General features: G+C 41.5%; 1 protein-coding gene across 2 annotated transcripts in view; it reads left to right on the top strand.

Moving 5' to 3' along the window:
- Positions 1-20,175, top strand: part of LOC129810675 (transducin-like enhancer protein 4) — an 84,057-nt gene extending 63,882 nt beyond the window's left edge. For both annotated transcript variants that reach the window (XM_055861430.1, XM_055861431.1), the window contains exons 18-20: positions 9,529-9,679; positions 9,844-9,920; positions 18,407-20,175. In XM_055861430.1, coding sequence (XP_055717405.1) covers positions 9,529-9,679; positions 9,844-9,920; positions 18,407-18,514 — 336 coding nt within the window. In that variant the 3' untranslated portion in view covers positions 18,515-20,175. The remainder of the gene's footprint in view (positions 1-9,528; positions 9,680-9,843; positions 9,921-18,406) is intronic.
- Positions 20,176-20,201: the final 26 nt, after the last annotated feature.

The raw sequence follows: 20,201 nt of genomic DNA, 5'->3' as shown, positions 1-20,201 counted from the left end.
AGAAATACTGTGTCTAAACTGAATAAAAAGAAACTATACTATGAAACAAAGATACATTATACACTGCTCAAAAAAATAAAGGGAACACTTAAACAACACAATGTAACTCCAAGTCAATCACACTTCTGTGAAATCAAACTTTCCACTTAGGAAGCAACACTGATTGACAATAAATTTCACATGCTGTTGTGCTAATGGAATAGACAACAGGTGGAAATTATAGGCAATTAGCAAGACACCCCCAATAAAGGAGTGGTTCTGCAGGTGTTGACCACAGACCACTTCTCAGTTCCTATGCTTCCTGGCTGATGTTTTGGTCACTTTTGAATGCTGGCGGTGCTTTCACTCTAGTGGTAGCATGAGACGGAGTCTACAACCCACACAAGTGGCTCAGGTAGTGCAGCTCATCCAGGATGGCACATCAATGCGAGCTGTGGCAAGAAGGTTTGCTGTGTCTGTCAGCGTAGTGTCCAGAGCATGGAGGCGCTACCAGGAGACAGGCCAGTACATCAGGAGACGTGGAGGAGGCCGTAGGAGGGCAACAACCCAGCAGCAGGACCGCTACCTCCGCCTTTGTGCAAGGAGGAGCAGGAGGAGCACTGCCAGAGCCCTGCAAAATGACCTCCAGCAGGCCACAAATGTGCATGTGTCTGCTCAAACGGTCAGAAACAGACTCCATGAGGGTGGTATGAGGGCCCGACGTCCACAGGTGGGGGTTGTGCTTACAGCCCAACACCGTGCAGGACGTTTGGCATTTGCCAGAGAACACCAAGATTGGCAAATTCGCCACTGGCGCCCTGTGCTCTTCACAGATGAAAGCAGGTTCACACTGAGCACATGTGACAGACGTGACAGAGTCTGGAGACGCCATGGAGAACGTTCTGCTGCCTGCAACATCCTCCAGCATGACCGGTTTGGCGGTGGGTCAGTCATGGTGTGGGGTGGCATTTTTTGGCGGGGCCGCACAGGCCTCCATGTGCCTGCCAGAGGTAGCCTGACTGCCATTAGGTACCGAGATGAGATCCTCAGACCCCTTGTGAGACCATATGCTGGTGCGGTTGGCCCTGGGTTCCTCCTAATGCAAGACAATGCTAGACCTCATGTGGCTGGAGTGTGTCAGCAGTTCCTGCAAGAGGAAGGCATTGATGCTATGGACTGGCCCGCCCGTTCCCCAGACCTGAATCCAATTGAGCACATCTGGGACATCATGTCTCGCTCCATCCACCAACGCCACGTTGCACCACAGACTGTCCAGGAGTTGGCGGATGCTTTAGTCCAGGTCTGGGAGGAGATCCCTCAGGAGACCATCCGCCACCTCATCAGGAGCATGCCAAGTCATTGTAGGGAGGCCATACAGGCACGTGGAGGCCACACACACTACTGAGCCTCCTTTTGACTTGTTTTAAGGACATTACATCAAAGTTGGATCAGCCTGTAGTGTGGTTTTCCACTTTAATTTTGAGTGTGACTCCAAATCCAGACCTCCATGGGTTGATAAATTTGATTTCCATTGATAATTTTTGTGTGATTTTGTTGTCAGCACATTCAACTATGTAAAGAAAAAAGTATTTAATAAGAATATTTCATTCATTCAGATCTAGGATGTGCTATTTTAGTGTTCCCTTTATTTTTTTGAGCAGTGTATAAAGAATGATAGTTAAAATATTTGTACCACCTTAAATGAAGTTTAGGGCAAAAACACAAACTCAGCTCCATCATTCATTGAATCAGATGGCTCATTCATCACAAAACCCACTGATATTGCCAATTACTTTAATGATGTGTAGTGCAACAAACGCTGACACTACACATCCAAGTATAACTGATCAAATGATGAAAGACAAACATTGTTATTTAGAATTCCGTAAAGTGAGTGTGGAAGAGGGGGAAATGATTGTTGTCTATCAACAATGACAAGACACCGGGGTCTGACAACTTGGATGGAAAATTACTGAGGATATTAGCGGACGATATTGCCACTCCTATTTACCATATCTTCAATCTAAACCTACTAGAACATGTGCGCCCTCAGGCCTGGAGGGAAGCAAAAGTAATTCAGCTACCCAAAAATAGTAAAGCCGCCGTTGGTTGGCTATTTGAGCCAGTAATCAGCCTGTTACCAACCCTTAGTAAACTTTGGGAATAATTTGTGTTTGACCAGATACAATGCTATTTTACTGTAAACAAATTGACAGCCTATCAGCACGCTTATAGGGAAGGACATTAATGGAAGCCTCTCCAACATAAACCAGGTAGAATCAGGAATTCCCCAGGGCAGCTGTCTATGCCCCTTACTTTTGTTCAATCTTTACTAATGACATACAACTGGCCTTGAGTAAAGCCAGTGTGTCTCTGTATGCAGATGACTCAACACTATACACGTCAGCTACTACAGCGAGTGAAATCACTGCAACACTTAACAAAGAGCTGCAATTAGTTTCAGAATGGGTGGCAGGGAATAAGTTAGTCCTAAATATTTCAAAACTAAAAGTATTGTATTTGGGACAAATCATTCACTTAACCTCAACTAAATCTTGTAATAATTAATGTGGAAATTGAGAAAGTTGAGGTGACTAAACTGCTTGGAGTAACCGTATCAAGACACAAAGTGAGACCCAAATGCAGACACAGGAGGCAGATGGTTGGAGTCTTACAATGTTTATTAATCCAAAGGGGTAGGCAAAAGAATGGTTGTGGACAGGCAAAAAGGTCATAACCAGATCAGAGTCCAGGAGGTACAGAGTGGCAGACAGGCTCGTGGTCAAGGCAGGCAGAATGGTCAGGCAGGCGGGTACAAAGTCCAGAAATAGGCAAGGGTCAAAAGGGAGGAATAGAAAAAAGATCACGCAAAAAGCAGGAGAATGGGAAATACGCTGGTTGACTTGGAAACATACAAGACAAACTGGCACCGAGAGACAGGAAACACAGGGATAAATACACTGGTGAAAATAAGCTACACCTGGAGGAGGGTGGAGACAATCTCAAGGACAGGTGATACAGATCAGGGCGTGACAAACCGTGGATTGCAAATTGTCATGGTCAAAACATTTTGATACAACAGTAGCTAAAATGGGGAGAGGTCTGTGCCTAATAAAGCGTTACTCTGCCTTTTTAACAACACTATCAACAAGTTAGGTCCTACAGGCTCTAGTTTTGTCGCACCTGGACTATTGTTCAGTTGTGTGGCCAGGTGCCACAAAGAGGGACCTCAGAAAATAACAATTGGCTCAGAAGAGGGCAGCACGGCTGGCCCTTAAATGTACACGGAGAGCTAACATTATTAATATGCATGTAAATCTCTCATGGCTCAAAGTGGAGGACTGATTGACCACATCACTACTTGTTTTTGTAAGAGGTGTTGACATGCTGAATGCATGGAGTCTTCTGTTTAAACTACTAGCACGCAGCTCGGACCCCCATGCATTCCCCACAAGACATGCCTTTACAGTCCCCAAGTCCAGAACAGACTATGGTAGGTGCACAGCACTACATAGAGCCATGGCTACATGGAACTCTATTCCACATCAGGTAACTAATGCAAGCAGTAGAATCAGATAAAAAACACAGATAAAATGCACCTCGTGGAACAGTGGGGACTGTGAAAAGACACACACAGGCATAGACACATGATAAGACACGCACTCTACACACACGTACACATGGATTTTGTATTGGAGATATGTGATAGCATGCACATGCTGACCAGACCGGACACGTCGCGTGCGCGAGCGTCGCAAAATACATTTTGAAATCCATGTTATTCAATTTTTGCACCCACACTGCTCGCGCGCGCAAACGAGCGTCTGCGACGCCAAGGGCTAAAATAGATGTCGTTCCTATTTCTGATGCAGATCGCGCTGAAAGTCCTGCCTCTCCCATCTCCTCATTGGTTTATAGAAGCAGGTACCCACGTGCCATCTCCCCATTGGTTATACCCACGTGGGTGATTGAAAGATGAACTTTGTTGCCGGTTGTCGTGGTAATACAATGAAAGTTTAGGTGCGATCAGCATATAAGTTCAAAGATGAAAAAGCCTGGAAGGAGGAGAGATGACTAGAAACGATTCGGTTGGCCGGTTTATGTGTGGATTAAAACTTCTTATGGCTGCAATTCCGTTAATGGGATGATATGACAACAGCCAGTGAAAGTGCAGGGCGCTAAATTCAAACAACAGAAATCTCATAATTAAAATTACTCAAACATACATGTTTCTTATACCATTTTAACTTCTTGCAACTATAGGGGGTGCTGTTTCACATTAGCATAATTTTCTCTACAGATTAAACTGCCTAGTACTCAATTCTTGCTCGTACAATATGCATATTATTGTTATTGTTGGATAGAAAACACTCTCTAGTTTCTATAGCCGTTTGAATTATGTCTCTGAGTGGAACAGAACTCATTCTACAGCACTTTTCCTCCCAGTGAGTGAGTTTTCAGAACTCTTGGCCTCTGGTTCCAGATCAGTTTTAAAGCCACTGTAGATCCTATGAGGATACAAACACTGCCCACGCCTTCCTCTAGATGTCAGTAAGTGGTGACAATTTGAATGGAGTCGATTGCGCAATCATTGGCTCTATAAATCACCAAATACCGGAAGTAGCGTTCCTTTGGACTCTGCGCTCAACGCAAGAAGGATAGCTGACTGGCCTTTTTCCAAGCCTTGGTTTAGCCAGTAATATAGCGTCGGTCATCTTTTTACTCGTTATAGGTGTTAGAAACATCATAAGGTAGTTAATTTAAACCGTTTCATAGCAATTTATATCCGTTTAGTGCGATTTTGAGGCATTGCTTTGTAATAGACTTTGAAGCTCCGGGCACGTTTCGGGGTCCCGGTTGTACGTTAGTGGGCATTTCGACGGACAAGTGGACATCTTTCGACCAAAAGAAGATTAGACCCAAGAAAGGATTCATTGTCCAAGATTCTGATGGGAGAACAGCTCATAGTAAGAACAATTTATGATGATAAATCGTGTTTCTGTCGAAAAATGTTAAACGCTTATGCCGCCATTTTGTTTGCTATAGCTTCGCTTGGCGCAACCTGTATTGAAAAGTAAGGATAATTTTAAAAATGTAATTCTGCGATTGTATTAAGAATTAAATTGTCTATCAATCGCTGTCCACCCTGTATTTTTTAGTCAAGTTTATGAGTATTTATGTATAAGACTAGATCACTGTCTAATATGGTGCACGACATTTTCTGACCAGCTGAGCTACTTTTGTCATTGTCTAACCATGATTTTGGTGGCTAAATATGCACATTTTCGAACAAACTCTATATGTATGTTGTAATATGATGTTACAGGAGTGTCATCTGAAGAATTCTGAGAAGGTTAGTGAAAAAATTAATATATTTTGGCGATGATAACGATATCGCTCTCTTTGGCTTGAATCAGTGCTCGGGTAACGTTTGCATATGTGGTATGCTAACATAACGATTTATTGTGTTTTCGCCGTAAAACACTTAGAAAATCTGAAATGTTGTCTGAATTCACAAGATCTGTGTCTTTCCATTGCTATGTGCTGTGTATTTTTAAGAAATGTTTTATGATGAGTAAATTGGTAATACACGTTGCTCTCTGTAGTAATTCTAGGAGCTTTGGTGAGATTTGTGATGCTGGCTGCAATGGCAAACTATGATTTATACCTGAAATATGCACATTTTTCTAACAAAACCTATCCTATACCATAAATATGTTATCAGACTGTCATCTGATGAGGTTTTTTCTTGGTTAGTGGCTATCAATATCTTAGTTTAGCCGAATTGGTGATAGCTACTGGTGTTGAGAGAAAATGGTGGACAAAGAAAAATGGTGATTTTTGCTAACGTGTTTAGCTAATAGATTTACATATTGTGTCTTCCCTGTAAAACATTTTAAAAATCTGAAATGGTGGCTTTATTCACAGGATCTGTATCTTTCATTAGCTGTCTTAGACTTGTGATTTAATGATATTTAGATGCTACTATTTAATTGTGACTCTATGCTAGTGATGCTAATCAGTGGGGGGGGGGGGGGGGGGGGGGGGGGGGGTGCTCCCGGACCCGGGGTAGAGGCTCCTGAAAGGCTAAAGGTAATCTTGTTGTTAATCCCACCAAAGTGTCTGATTTCAAATAGGCTTTTCAGCGAAAGCACCACAAACGATTATGTTAGGTCACCACCAACTCACAGAAAAATTCAGCCATTTTTCCAGCCAAAGAGAGGAGTCACAAAAAGCACAAATAGAGATAAAATGAATCACTAACCTTTGATGATCTTCATCAGATGACACTCATAGGACTTCATGTTACTCAATACATATATGTCTTGTTCGATTAAGTTCATATTTATATCCAAAAACCTCAGTTTACATTGGCCCCATGTTCAGAATAGCCTCCAAAATATCCGGAGAAATTGCAGAGAGCCACGTCAAATAACAGAAATACTCATCACAATCTTTGATGAAAGATACATGTTTTACATAGAATTAAAGATACACTTGTTCTTAATGCAACTGCTGTGTCAGATTTCAAAAAGCTTTACGGCAAAACACAATATTCAATCATCTGAAAACAGCGTTCAGCCACAAAAGCAAGCCATACAGTTACCCGCCAAATTGTGCAGTCAACAAAACTCATAAAAAGCATTATAAATCTTCACTTACCTTTGCTGATCTTCGTCGGAATGCACTTCCAGGACTCCCACTTCCACAAGAAATTTTTGTTTTGTTCGGTAATGTCCATCATTTAATAGCTATTTTTGTAGCGTGTTTGGTAAACAAATCCAACGTCAGGAAGCACGTTCACTAAAAGCTGACGAAATGTCCAAAAGTTCCGTAACAGTCAGTAGAAACATGTCAAACGATGTATTGAATCAATCTTTAGAATGTTTTTAACATAAATCTTGAATAACGTTCCAACCGGAGAATAACATTGACTTCAGATGAGCGATGGAACAGAGCTCCCTCTCATGTGAACGCGCATGGTCAAAGCATGGTCAGGTCATGGCAGACCTGACTAATTCCCCTCTCATTCGGCCCCCCTTCACAGTAGAGGCATCAGACAAGGTTCTACAGACTGTTGACATCTAGTGGAAGCCGTAGGAAGTGCAAACTCATCCATATCTCGCTGTGATTTCAATAGGATCTTGGTTGAAAATCTACCAGCCTCAGAATTCCCACTTCCTGTTTGGATTTTTTCTCAGGTTTTTGCCTGCCATATGAGTTCTGTTATACTCACAGACATAAACTTCAGAGTGTTTCTATCCAATACTACTAATAATATGCATATATTAGCAACTATGACTGAGGAGCAGGCCGTTTACTCTGGGCCCCTCTGTGCACCTTTCATCCAAGCTACTCAATACTGCCCCTGCAGCCATAAGAAGTTAATTGTCGGAGTAGAGGTCCTTGTGCATTTCAGGTAAAATAACAACTCAATGTTTATATCCCAGGACAAATTAACTAGCAACAGCAAGCTAGCTAAATAGGACAAATTAACGTTAGCTAGCAAAGGCAAGCTAACTAGCTAAATTGCCATACATGTTTAATGCTTTTTGACCTGTCCCCAAATTAATGTAATTGGTTCAGAGTTTGTTTTGATATTTTAACCTGCGTGTCATGATCGCGTTTGGTGTGGGGGGGAAAAATACATTTATGCACGATAGCGCACGATGGCGCACGCGCGCAGCCAGTTTGGGTTCCGGGTGAGGCAACACACTTAATGTGTTGTGAAAAGTGTTATGAAATGTAATTTCATGTAATATTTTAAATTGTACAGTTCAAGTCGGAAGTTGACATTCACTTAGGTTAGAGTCATAAAAAAAAAAAATTCAACCACTCCACAAATGTCTTGTAAACAAACTATAGCTTTGGCAAGTTGGTTAGGACATCTACTTTGTGCATGACACAAGTAATTTTTCCAACAATTGTTTGCAGACAGATTATTTCACTTATAATGAACTGTATCACAATTCCAGTGGGTCAGAAGTTTACATACACTAAGGTGACTGTGCCTTTAGCTTGGAAAATTCAGGAAAATGCTGTCATGGCTTTAGAAGCTTCTGATAGGCTAATTGACATAATTTGAGTCAATTGGAGGTGTACCTGTGGATGTATTTCAAGGCCTTACCTTCAAACTCAGTTCCTCTATGCTTGACATCATGGGGAAATCAAAAGAAATCAGCCAAGACCTCAGAAAATAAATTGTAGACCTCCACGAGTCTGGTTCATCCTTGGGAGCAATTTTCAGATGCCTGAAGATACCACGTTCATCAGTACAAACAATAGTACGCAAGTATAAACACGCGCAGCCGTCATATCGCTCAGGAAGGAGACGCGTTCTGTCTCCTAGAGATGAACTTAGTTTGGTGCGAAAGGTGCAAATCAATCCTAGAACAACAGCAAAGGACCTTGTGAAGATGCTGGAGGAAAGGGGTACAAAAGTATCTATATGCACAGTAAAACGAGTCCTATATCGACATAACCTGAAAGGCCGCTCAGCAAGGAAGAAGCCACTGCTCCAAAACTGCCATAAAAAAGCTAGACTACGGTTTGCAACTGCACATGGGACAAAGATTGTACTTTTTGGAGAAATGTCCTCTGGTCTGATGAAACAAAAATAGAACTGTTTGGCCATAATGACCATCATTATGTTTGGAGGAAAAAGGGTGAGGCTTGCAAGCCGAAGAACACCATCCCAACCGTGAAGCACGGGGGTGGCAGCATCATGTTTTGGGGGTGCTTTGCTGCAGGAGGGACTGATGCACTTCACAAAATAGATGGCATCATGAGGGAGGAAAATTATGTGGATGTATTAAATCAACATCTCAAGACATCAGTCAGGAAGTTAAAGCTTTGTCGCAAATGGGTCTTCCAAATGGACAATGACCCCAAGCATACTTCCAAAGTTGTGGCAAATTGGCATAAGGACAACAAAGTCAAGGTATTGGAGTGGCCATCACAAAGCCCTGACCTCAATCCTATAGAAAATGTGTGGGCATCACTGAAAAAGCGTGTGCGAGCAAGGAGGCCTACAAACCTGACTCAGTTACACCAGCTCTGTCAGGAGGAATGGGCCAAAATTCACCCAACTTATTGTGGAAAGCTTGTGGAAGGCTACCCAAAACATTTGACCCAAGTTAAGCAATTTAAAGGCAATGTTACCAAATGCTAATTGAGTGTATGTAAACTGACCCACTGAAAATGTGATGAAAGAAATAAAAAGTGAAATATTTAATCCTCTCTGCTTTATTCTGACATTTCACATTCTTAAAATAAAGTGGTGATCCTAACTGACCTAAGACAGGGAATTTTTATGAGGATTAAAGGAATTGTGAAAAACTGAGTTTAAATGTATTTGGCTAAGGTGTATGCAAACTTCCAACTTCAACTGTATGCCTTAATGTTGCTGCACCCCAGGAAGAATAATAAATACATCACTCATGATGATGCTGCTGATGATCTTTGTCAGATGAGCTCCGTTCACTCGTGTAATGAAGTACTTTTCTCCCACTCTCTCTCCTTCTACCTCCCTCCCTCCCTCCCGCCAAGATCTTCTCTCTGGGCTACTGTCCTACAGGAGAGTGGCTGGCAGTGGGCATGGAGAGCAGTAATGTAGAAGTGCTGCACGTCTCCAAACCAGACAAGTACCAGCTGCACCTCCACGAGAGCTGTGTGCTCTCACTCAAGTTCGCCTCCTGTGGTACGTACAAGCTCACAACTCTGCCACACTCACACACACTCTCCTAACTTTTATACTTATGCCAATGAGATGTGTAGTCCATATGTCTGCTGAGCCCAAGTGTAATGGTGTGTGTTTGTGTGTGTGTTTGCTTGCGTGTGTGTGTGTGCGTGCGTGTGTTTCAGGCAAGTGGTTTGTGAGTACAGGGAAGGACAATCTGCTGAATGCGTGGAGGACGCCATATGGAGCCAGTATTTTCCAGGTGAAAAATACACACACTCAAAATGTTACCACCTTTACTTCACACACAGAGATGCATACAAATCTCTCCCTCGCCCTCCATTTGGCAAATCTAAACATAATCCTATCCTCCTGATTCCTGCTTACAAGCAAAAACTAAAGCAGGAAGTACCAGTGACTCGCTCAATACGGAAGTGGTCAGATGACGCGGATGCTACGCTACAGGACTGTTTTGCTAGCACAGACTGGAATATGTTCCGGGATTCATCTAATGGCATTGAGGAGTATACCACCTCAGTCACCGGCTTCATCAATAAGTGATCGACGACATCATCCCCACGGTGACCGTACGTACTTATCCCAACCAGAAGCCATGGATTATAGGCAACATCTACACCGAACTAAAGGCTAGAGCTTCTGCTTTCAAGGAGCAAGACTCTAATCTGGACGCTTATAAGAAATCCCGCTATGGCCTCAGACAAACCATCAAACAGGCAAAGCGTCAATACAGGGCTAAGATTGAATCCTACTACACCGGCTCTAATGCTTGTCGGATGTGGTAGGGCTTGCAAACTATGATGGACTACAAAGGAAAACCCAGCCGCGAGCTGCCCAATGACATGACCCTACCAGACAAGCTAAATGCCTTTTATGCTTGCTTCGAGGCAAGCAACACTGAAGCATGCATGAGAGCACCAGCTGTTCTGTACAACTATGTGATTACACTCTCCGTAGCCGATGTGAGCAAGGACTTTAAACAGGTCAACATTCACAAAGCCGCAGGGCCAGATTATCAGGACATGTACTCAAAGCATGTGCGGACCAACTGGAAAGTGTCTTCACTGACATTTTCAACCTCTCCCTGACCCAGTCTGTAATACCTACATGTTTCAAGCAGACCACCATAGAGGCTTGCAAGCCAAAGAACACCATCCCAACTGTGAAGCACGGGGGTGGCAGCATCATGTTGTGGGGGTGCTTTGCTGCACTTCACAAAGTAGATGACATCATGAGGGAGGAAAATTATGTGGATATATTGAAGCAACATCTCAAGACTTCAGTCAGGAAGTTAAAGCTTGGTTGCAAATGGGTCTTCCAAATGGACAATGACCCCAAGCATACTTCCAAAGTTGTGGCAAAATGGCTTAAGGTCAACAAAGTCAAGGTATTGGAGAGGCCATCACAAAGCCCTGACCTCAATCCTATAGAAAATTTGTGTGGTGATCATAACTGACCTAAGACAGGGATTTTTACTAGGATTAAAGGAATTGAAAAACTGAGTTTAAATGTATTTGGCTAAGGTGTATGTAAATTTCCGACTTCAACTGTACTAGGCGGTGTCAGAGGAAGACTACAGTCACCCAAGTCATAGACTGTTCTCTCTGCTACTGCACAGCAAGCGGTACCGGAGCGCCAAGACTCGGTCCATAAAGCTCCTTAACAGCTTCTACCCCCAAGCCATTAGACTGCTGAAAAATGTGTCAAATGGCCACCAGGACTATTTACATTGACCCCCCCCCCCCCCTTTTTGTTTTTAGGCTGCTGCTACTCGCTGCTTATTATCTATGCATAGTCACTTTACCCCTACCTACATGTACAAATGACCTTTTTTACTTTAGTTTTTTTGGTAATTTTTATTTATTTTTTAAACTCTATTTATTGAACTGCATTGTTGTTTAAGGGCTTAATGGCTTGTAAGTAAGCATTTTATGGTAAGGTCTACATATTCAGACTTAGGAAATGTACATCTTTCCTAAGCACACCTTTCCTACACACTTCTCAGTAGTTGGTATTCATACTTACCTTATGAAGGTGCGTAATAGGCTTTGCAGGTACGGTTCCCTTGCGCGCATATAATAAATTGAATTCAACTGCTGAAAAACCTGCCACTTGAATTTCTCGTGGACTTTTCATCCAATAGGGTTTTCAGTACTTTTATCTAAAGCAGTGGTTTGATTCATCCTAAATGTTGCCATGTTCAATTGTTCAATCCATGAAATATTGGAACGTGAGAAAAGTGTTGACCAGTGGTCCTATAAATCTACTATAATAATCCTCACTAATCATGTCACAGGCTCCAGGTTTAAACTGCTACGTATGGTGTACATTCCAGAATGATCCAAATAGGTTACATGTTCCAAATAATTGCCCAACATGGAATATAGCCTAATATGATCCACTATTGCTAGTGATCCTCAGGAACCAAAACACAAACATCGCAGAGCAAAAAAAGTAAACTAACAATGGAAAGGAATGATGCAACATTTAAGGAAACTAACACTAAAGTGACAGTTATAAATGTATGGTGGTATAACTGACTGTGGCTACCGATTGTGGCTAATATTTAACACGATAAAAATTGTAAAACATACAGTGAAAAATCTGGACATATAATTAAAACATTCTAGAACTCATAAAACAACTCAGTAGGTTTGGACCTATACTGTCATTTGAGCATGGCTACAGAAGTTTATAGCTTGGGTCTCCACATTTCATATATAAGGCCAGCGTTTCATAAACTTCACTATGGAAAAGCTGATATGTTGACATGCTTCAGTTTGCTGCCATGTGACTGGTTTCACATTTGCCTCCATTGATCATAAGGTAAAATAGATATAAATCGATTGCAATCCCCTTATCTAAATGGCTTAATCATTTACCTGGCTCTCATCAATAACACTTATAAATTTGTAAATGACAGGGTATGGAGAATGGTGTTCTTTCTATCGGAAAAGAAAGTAGATGTTGTTCCACTTGGAACTGACCGGTTGCTCGACCTTATTCATTGTTTCATCATGAGTAAAGGTGGTGGAATTATGAGGGAATGAATCAAAGGTCAGCATACGGCGTATCTGTAGACACACCTCCACCACACCTTCATTTCTTTGATCTCCACCCAAAACAAATTGCGGGTGAATAGCATGCTATTCTCATGCTTAAATTCAAGGTCAGAATACGAGTAAAGAGAAAGATGCATAAAAAGGGAATTACGTTACATTTACACGCACTTAACTCGGGTTCAAAATTCCCCGCATAGGAAATGCATTGTGCATTTCTAGAATATACATTCTTAGCCAAGGCTGTTGTAGACTGTGTCTGTGCTGGGTATATATAAGTGTGATGATGAGTTACAGGACGGGATGGGCTGTTTAAAGGGGGAAATGTGTCGTTTGTGGGAGGGAGGCAGTATGGCTGTCATCTTGCTGTTTGCTAGACTAGTGCAGAGAGAGGAGGAATCTGCAGCCTTGGCGGTTAGTGTCTCCCTATGGCTCTGAAATGCACAGAGGCTATCTGCTTTGTTATCCAAATGCCAAATGCCTCTCAGTGTGTGTCCCCCCCCCCCCCCCCACCACACATGACGTCTCACACTCTCCCTCAGATCCTGCTCCCCCTCTTTCTCTCTCTCTGTCTCACACACTGTTAATCTGCTGCTTTCTCTCTCGCTTTCCTTCTTTTACTCCCCTGATTCATCTCTCTCTTTCACATGTACACACATACCTCCCCTTTCTCCTCCCTCCATTTACTCTCACTCACCACTACCTCATCCTTTGTACCTCTCCCTCCTCCCTGTTTCTGTCTCTGTAGTATGAGTGTGTCTGTCAGTCAAAATGGCTTCGCTCACCAGTGGCCTGCTGATTGACAGCCCTGGTGATATGAATCTGTGATGTGGAGGAGGGAGGAAGGGAGGGATTAGGATGAGGTTGAGAGAGGAGGGAAGGGGGAGGAGGGAGAGATACTATAGAGGTTCAGAGGAGGGATTGGTTGCGAGAGGAGGGTGAGGAAAGAGAGAGGTTGAGAGAGGAGCAGGTCTAGAAAACCATCTGGGGCCAGGATATGAGGTCTGATGCAGACAGAGCCTGAGCCTGGTGGAGACAGACAGAATGGAGGTAGAAGGGCTTGTTTATTCAGGTAATGTAGAGAGAGTCAGAGAGTCAGCCCCATGTGTTTCTGTGGTGCTGAAAGCTGTGATTAGTAATGCTGAGAGTACAGCTGAACCACGTAGGGTTAAGAACCTGGGGAGACACACCACTCTGCCTGTCAGACATGAAGAAGAAGAAGAAAAGTTACAAGCACCATTGTCTGTTATGAAACTTTGTGGAGCAATTACCATTACTGGGATGATCTAAAACCCTTTTAATGACTTGGTAATTTTCTCAAAAGTAGAGAATGGTTCCATCAGAAATACCATAATAGATTGACTATACCGATTTATTGTGTAAAAAAAAAAAGTATATTTTGTGCCCTATTTTGAATCAGTGAATACATCTACATCCAACCTAATGAGATATACATGGAGGAGACTTAATCAAGCTAGTCGTCTTGACTACTTTCTTGCCTCTTTCTCTCTTGCATCAAAGGTTAAAAAAGTTTTAATAGGAGACAGAATGCGATTGGATCATCATCTAATTTGCCTTCACATAACTCTTATAGAATTTCCACGTGGACTGGGATATTGGAAATGTAATCAAAGTTTACTGGAGGACAATTTATTTTTAACTAAGACAAAATAATGTATAACTGTATTTTCCAGTACAATATTGGTTCAGCAAATCCTCTTATTGTTTGGGATACCTTTAAATGTACCTTCAGAGGTCAGTCAATTCAATATTCATCAATAATAAAAAAGCAGTTTCTGTCTAAAGAGACAAGATTAACAAGGGAAATACATGTACTAATAGTACAGGTAGAAAGCAATAAAAACAATACTACAGAGATACAAAATAAGTTAGAGGAAAAACAAAAGAACTGGTGGTACTTATTCAAGAACGATCTAATGTAATCTATTACAACAATAAAGCAAACTGGATGGAATATGGAGAAAAATAAACCAAAATATTCCTGAATCTCCAACACAGGAACGCTGACAAAAATAATTTGCAGAAACTCGTTACTGAAGATGGAGTCATCTATGATTCTCCGAATTATATTTTAAAAGAGGAAGCAAAATATTTTAAGCAGATGTTCTCTTTTCCATCTCATCCTCACCCACTGAATGACGATTACTGTAAGGAATTCTTTAAAAAAAAATTATAATAATAATTGTTTAAATGAACAAATGTACAGAAAGATCAGTGTGAAGGCCAAATTACAGAGGAATAACTTTTTGAGGCTATTAAATCCTTTCAGTCTGGAAAAACCACAGGGCTTGATGGCACACCGGTAGAGGTATATCAAGCCTTTTTTGATATACTCAAAGCTCCATTGTTAGCTTGTTTTAACTACTCCTATAGAAATGGTAGTTTGTCAGGTACTCAGCAGGAAGGTCTGATTTCACCATTATTAAAACAAGACCCAGATGGCAATTATAAAGATCCAGTCTATCTTAAAAACTGGAGGCCTCTTACACTTCAATGTTGTCATGCAAAAATACTAACAAAATGCATAGCACTCTGAATTAAAAAGTTTTTTTTACATGGACGATACATTGGAGATGACCACAACTACTATAAATAATAGAAGATCATGAAACAGGCCTTTGATAAAGTAAGACTGGATTTTATTTATAAAAGCCTGGATTTTTTCAATTTCAGTGATTCTCTTATAAAATGGGTAAAAGTAATGTATAGCAACCCCAGGTGTAAAATAATAAATAGCGCCTACTTCTCAGAGAGTTTTGAATTGTCAAGAGGAGTAAAACAAGGGTGTCTGCTGTCACCATATCTATTCATTATGGCCATCGAAATGCTAGCTATAAAAATCAGATCAAATAACAACATTAGAGGATTAGAAATCCAAGGCTTAAAAACAGAAGTGTCCATGTATGCCGATGACTCAAGTTTTATATTAAGTCCGCAAGCTAGATCCCTGCAATGTCTCATTGAAGATCTAGATAACTTTTCTGGACTCTCTGTACTAAAACCTAATTATGATAAGTGTACAATATTACATATTGGGAATTTTACATTGCCATGCAGTTTACCTATAAAATGGGCTGATGGTGAAGTAGACATATTTGGTATTCATATCACAAAATATATAAATGAGCTCTCCACAATGAATTTCAATAGAAAACTTGTAAAAAAAGACAAGACCCTGCAACCATGGAGAGATCTATTAATGGAAAAATTTCCTGATTATCTCCTTAGTCATATCTCAGTTTACTCACTTACTTATGGCGCTGCCTACTCCTGATAATTCGTTTTTCAAATCATATGAGCAAAAAATATTTATCTTTATCTGGGACGCTAAACCAGACAAGATAACGTGTGTCTATCTATGTAATGAATATGAATTGGGTGGGTTGAGATGATTAAATATGAAAGCACTAAACCTTTTTCTAAAAGCTATACTTATTCAAAAGTTTTACTTGAACCCTAAATGGTTTTCAAGTAGATTACTAAGAAAAGCTCATCCAATGTTTAAAATGGCCTTTCTGCCTTTGTGTAGACTGCCATTAATTGAAAATTATACTTTTTTTCAAAGTATCTCTCTTTTTCAAACAAGCATTGCAGAGCTGGCTACAAGTTCAATTTCATCCCCCTGAAAAGACAAAACAAATGTTACAACAAATATTATCAACCAACTGTGCTGATTGATAAAAGACCTGTATGTATGGGAAAGATGTTTGAAAATAGTATTTTGTTTTAAAATGATTTAGTAAATTGGAATGGTATTGTCTTTCATGGAGTTATCAGAATTGTATGGGAAGGTCTGCTCAATCCAAGATTACAACCAATTGATTACAGCATTACCCCAAAAATGGGCTCCTAAGTTGCGCAGTGGTCTAAGGCACTGCATCTCAGTGCTAGTGGCGTCACTACAGACCCTGGTTTGATTCCAGGCTGTATCACAACCGTCCGTGATTGGGAGTCCCATAAGGCGGCGCACAATTGGCCCAGCATCTTTAGGGTTTGGTCGGGGTAGGATGTCATTGTAAATAAGAATTTGTTCTTAACTGACTTTCCTATTTAAATAAAGGTTACATTTTTTTTAAATGGAGGAGGCAGATGGCAGCGGGAGGAGGTAGGGAACTAGTCTGTCTACCCAATATAAAGGATCAAAACTGGAGGAATGAAAATAGCATAAATAGGAAAGTATACCAGTTTAATTTGAGGACGAGCATGTTGACAGCTGTGCCATACAGATTGCAAAATAGTTAGGATGAGATTTTTGATGTACCGATTCCATGCTACATGGTGTATGAGTTGATATATAAAATGATGCAAGATTCAAGAATTTGTGTTTTTCATCTAAAATGATTATGTATAATTCTTGCCTCCAACAAAATGTTGAATATTTGGGGCATACAAGCATCACAGCTCTGCAGATTTTGTTGCGAGGATACAGAATCAATAGACCATTTATTTTGGTATTGCCATCAGGAATGGCTGAAAATGCATAACATTGATCTTAAATGAACTAAAAATAATACTGTTGGGAGATCTGGAGAGACCGAATCAGTCAATTACTAATATAGTAATACTCTTAGTAAAAGTTTTTATCTTCAACTAGCAATCTGTGGATTCCATTCGATTAAATACATTTTCAATCTATGTTAAACATCACAGCATAGCTGAAAGATATATCCAGAGAGGATGGCCAGCAGAGATAGGTGGGAGGAGCTGAGGGTTGGGATGTGGAATTGGAGACAAGTGGGAGTGGAGTTGCTGGGCGGGGGATAAAATGACGATCGAAGATAAAAGTAAAAAAAAAAAAAAAAAGTAAAAATAAAACATAAAAAGCACGTTTGAATGACACTGAGGGGAAGTGTTGTTACAGCTAATGCCTGTTTGCCTGAGGCTGATGCTGTGCAGGTGTTTGTACACATGCATATACACACACTCTCATTCAAATGCACCCATGTGCACAGACACACACACACGTAAATAGTGCCATAGATGCACTGAAACATATTCAGTTGGCCTTGCTGTTATGATTTTTGTTGTCCTTGATGTCTTCTGTTTTTCGTATTGTTTTCTGTTTTCCCTGGTTGCTTCTGTGTGTCGCTCTGGATGGGAGTCTGTTGTAGTTGTTGAGCGGCTTCACTGCAAGTATATTGTATGTTTTAAATATTAAATAAAAAAATACAAAATAAATCTAGGTGGTAATACACACTGGTGTTATTAGGGCATTTTGAGCTATGAGGAGACAACTCTATAGTGGATGAACATGGAGACATGTGAGTAGTGAAAGAGTTTCCTGAGTAGAGCAGGGATATGTGGTGCCATGTGGGGACCCTCAGGGAGATCTCTCCTCATCACTGTCATTCAACTACCGCTACGGAAAAATTGGTGGAAGTGTGTTTCTTCCTAGACCGATGTGTGTTCCTTAGTAAACACGTCTGTCTCTCACTGAACCTCTCCTTCTGTCTCATACTGTCTGTGACTCCTTAGTCTCAGTCTCTGTCTCTGTTTATACTCAGTTTCACGTAGCTAAGTGGAGGTGTGTAACTGGAGTGTTATTACACCTACTAACCAGGCTCTGGCAGGTCCACCTCTAATTTTAACAGTGTTCATGCATGAGTCACTGATTTTTAACACCTTTTTCCTTTGTCTCTCCCTCTCTCAGTCCAAGGAGTCCTCATCGGTCCTGAGTTGTGACGTGTCACCAGATGATAAGTACATAGTGACCGGTTCTGGAGACAAGAAGGCCACCGTGTATGAGGTGGTCTACTGAGAACAGGAAATAAGGGGGGTGAGGGATTTTCAGAGGGGTGGGGGGGCTTGGCTGGGTGGGGTGTAGGGGGGACCTACTCAAGACCTACAGCAGGGCAGGTGGGGGCAACCATGGTTCTTTTGTACAGAAGCAATGCTTTCTGGCTCCAGCTCCCAAAGGACCCTACTACAACAGCCCCCCCTCCCAATGTCAGTTAGCTGCTCATCCCTGCACCCATTTAAGCCTGAGGATGAGGCAGGATAGAAAGAGAGAGCAAGAGAAGGAAAGGCAGAGAGATAAAGAGCAAGGTAGAGGGAGCATGAGAGGGCTACAGATAACGAGAGAAGGAAGGAAGGGGGGAGAGGAGGGTAATTAGTGCCGTTTCCTGATTAAGAGCTCAGCGGAAGGGAAACCCCAGAGGAGCGTGCCACTCTGGGAGCTGCAGCGAGGAGCACTGATACCAGACAATCGATTCATTAGTCAGACAGTGGAACCCTTAATGAGGCCAACGCCGCGCCACAGCTCCCCAGCCAGGGGTGTCAGGAGCGGCAAGCTAGCACCCTGAGCCGGCTTGGACTGGGCCGTGCTGGAGCTCTGCCCCAGAGATATACCCAAAACACAGAGATAAACACTCACACAGCCTCGTACCCAATTAAGTATTCATAGTAGCGCTCCCCGTCTCACTCCCCTAATATCTATTTTATTTTTGTCTCACAAAAGCAGCGCTTAATGAGCAGAGTCAATCTGAGTCTCAGTGGGCCCCTATGCCACAAACACTGAACAGACGAGAGCAACACTGCGCTGTTCATCTTAATACTTACCAATAGATTGTTCTCCTGAGACTGCTCACTGCTTAATGCTCATTTAACTTCCCTGTATTATACGACATGCTCCAATGTGTGGCAAATAAGGAAATTATATTATGTATATTGCAAAACCCTGCTTCGATAGAAAGTCACAATCTTAATGTGTCAAAAAAAAATGTTTAAGTCATGCTTTTAAGCTACTTTTAAGTCATTTTGTTGCAGTAGTGGTTGCTTTGTTTTAAGAGGCTATGGTTGCCTACGCCTGTACTCTGGCCTTTGAGAGCAAGATGGATACACACACTCCATGACCTAGTGGAAAATATATTTGTCTTTTTATTTTTTAATCTGATGTCCTTCTCCTCGGTGATGGTGATTGGCAGTGGACTCCACTACCCTTTCACAACACAAGGGCCCTGAAACTGGCCCTCCATTTTGGGGAAGGCTTCTTCTGATTCCTGTTTTTGTTCCTGTTTCAAGCAGAAGTGATAACTGTACTTTAGTATGTTTTCAGTCAGTGTGTAATGCAATTTCAGTGTTTGTTAAGTCTGTCAGTATAGAGCAGCAGGTGTTGGGTCGTTTTGTGGGCATGTTTGGGGAAAGGTGGAGACAGTGGGAAGTGTACAGTATAAGATGCCTGCCTCCCCACCTCACTGCCTGTCAGCCACAGACAGGCTCCCTCTCCGCTCACTGTCAATAAAACCATATCCGCTGCCTGTGCTTTTGCTGTTCCTACAGTGAATTACTTAAGTTTTAAAGTTGTTCTCTTTTTAAAGCGAAGGAACTTTTAAATGCTCTGTGTTTTCCTTCCTGACGCATTTTCAATGTTGTTGTAAAAGAAATGAGAAAAAAAATTAAAAAGTTGTGTTAATCTTTTAAGTGCCAGTGTCCATTTGAATGTTTCT

Source organism: Salvelinus fontinalis, chromosome 14 (genome assembly GCF_029448725.1).
Source record: "Salvelinus fontinalis isolate EN_2023a chromosome 14, ASM2944872v1, whole genome shotgun sequence".
Classification (NCBI taxonomy): Eukaryota; Metazoa; Chordata; class Actinopteri; order Salmoniformes; family Salmonidae; genus Salvelinus; species Salvelinus fontinalis.
This window is presented reverse-complemented; position numbering and strand designations above follow the sequence as displayed.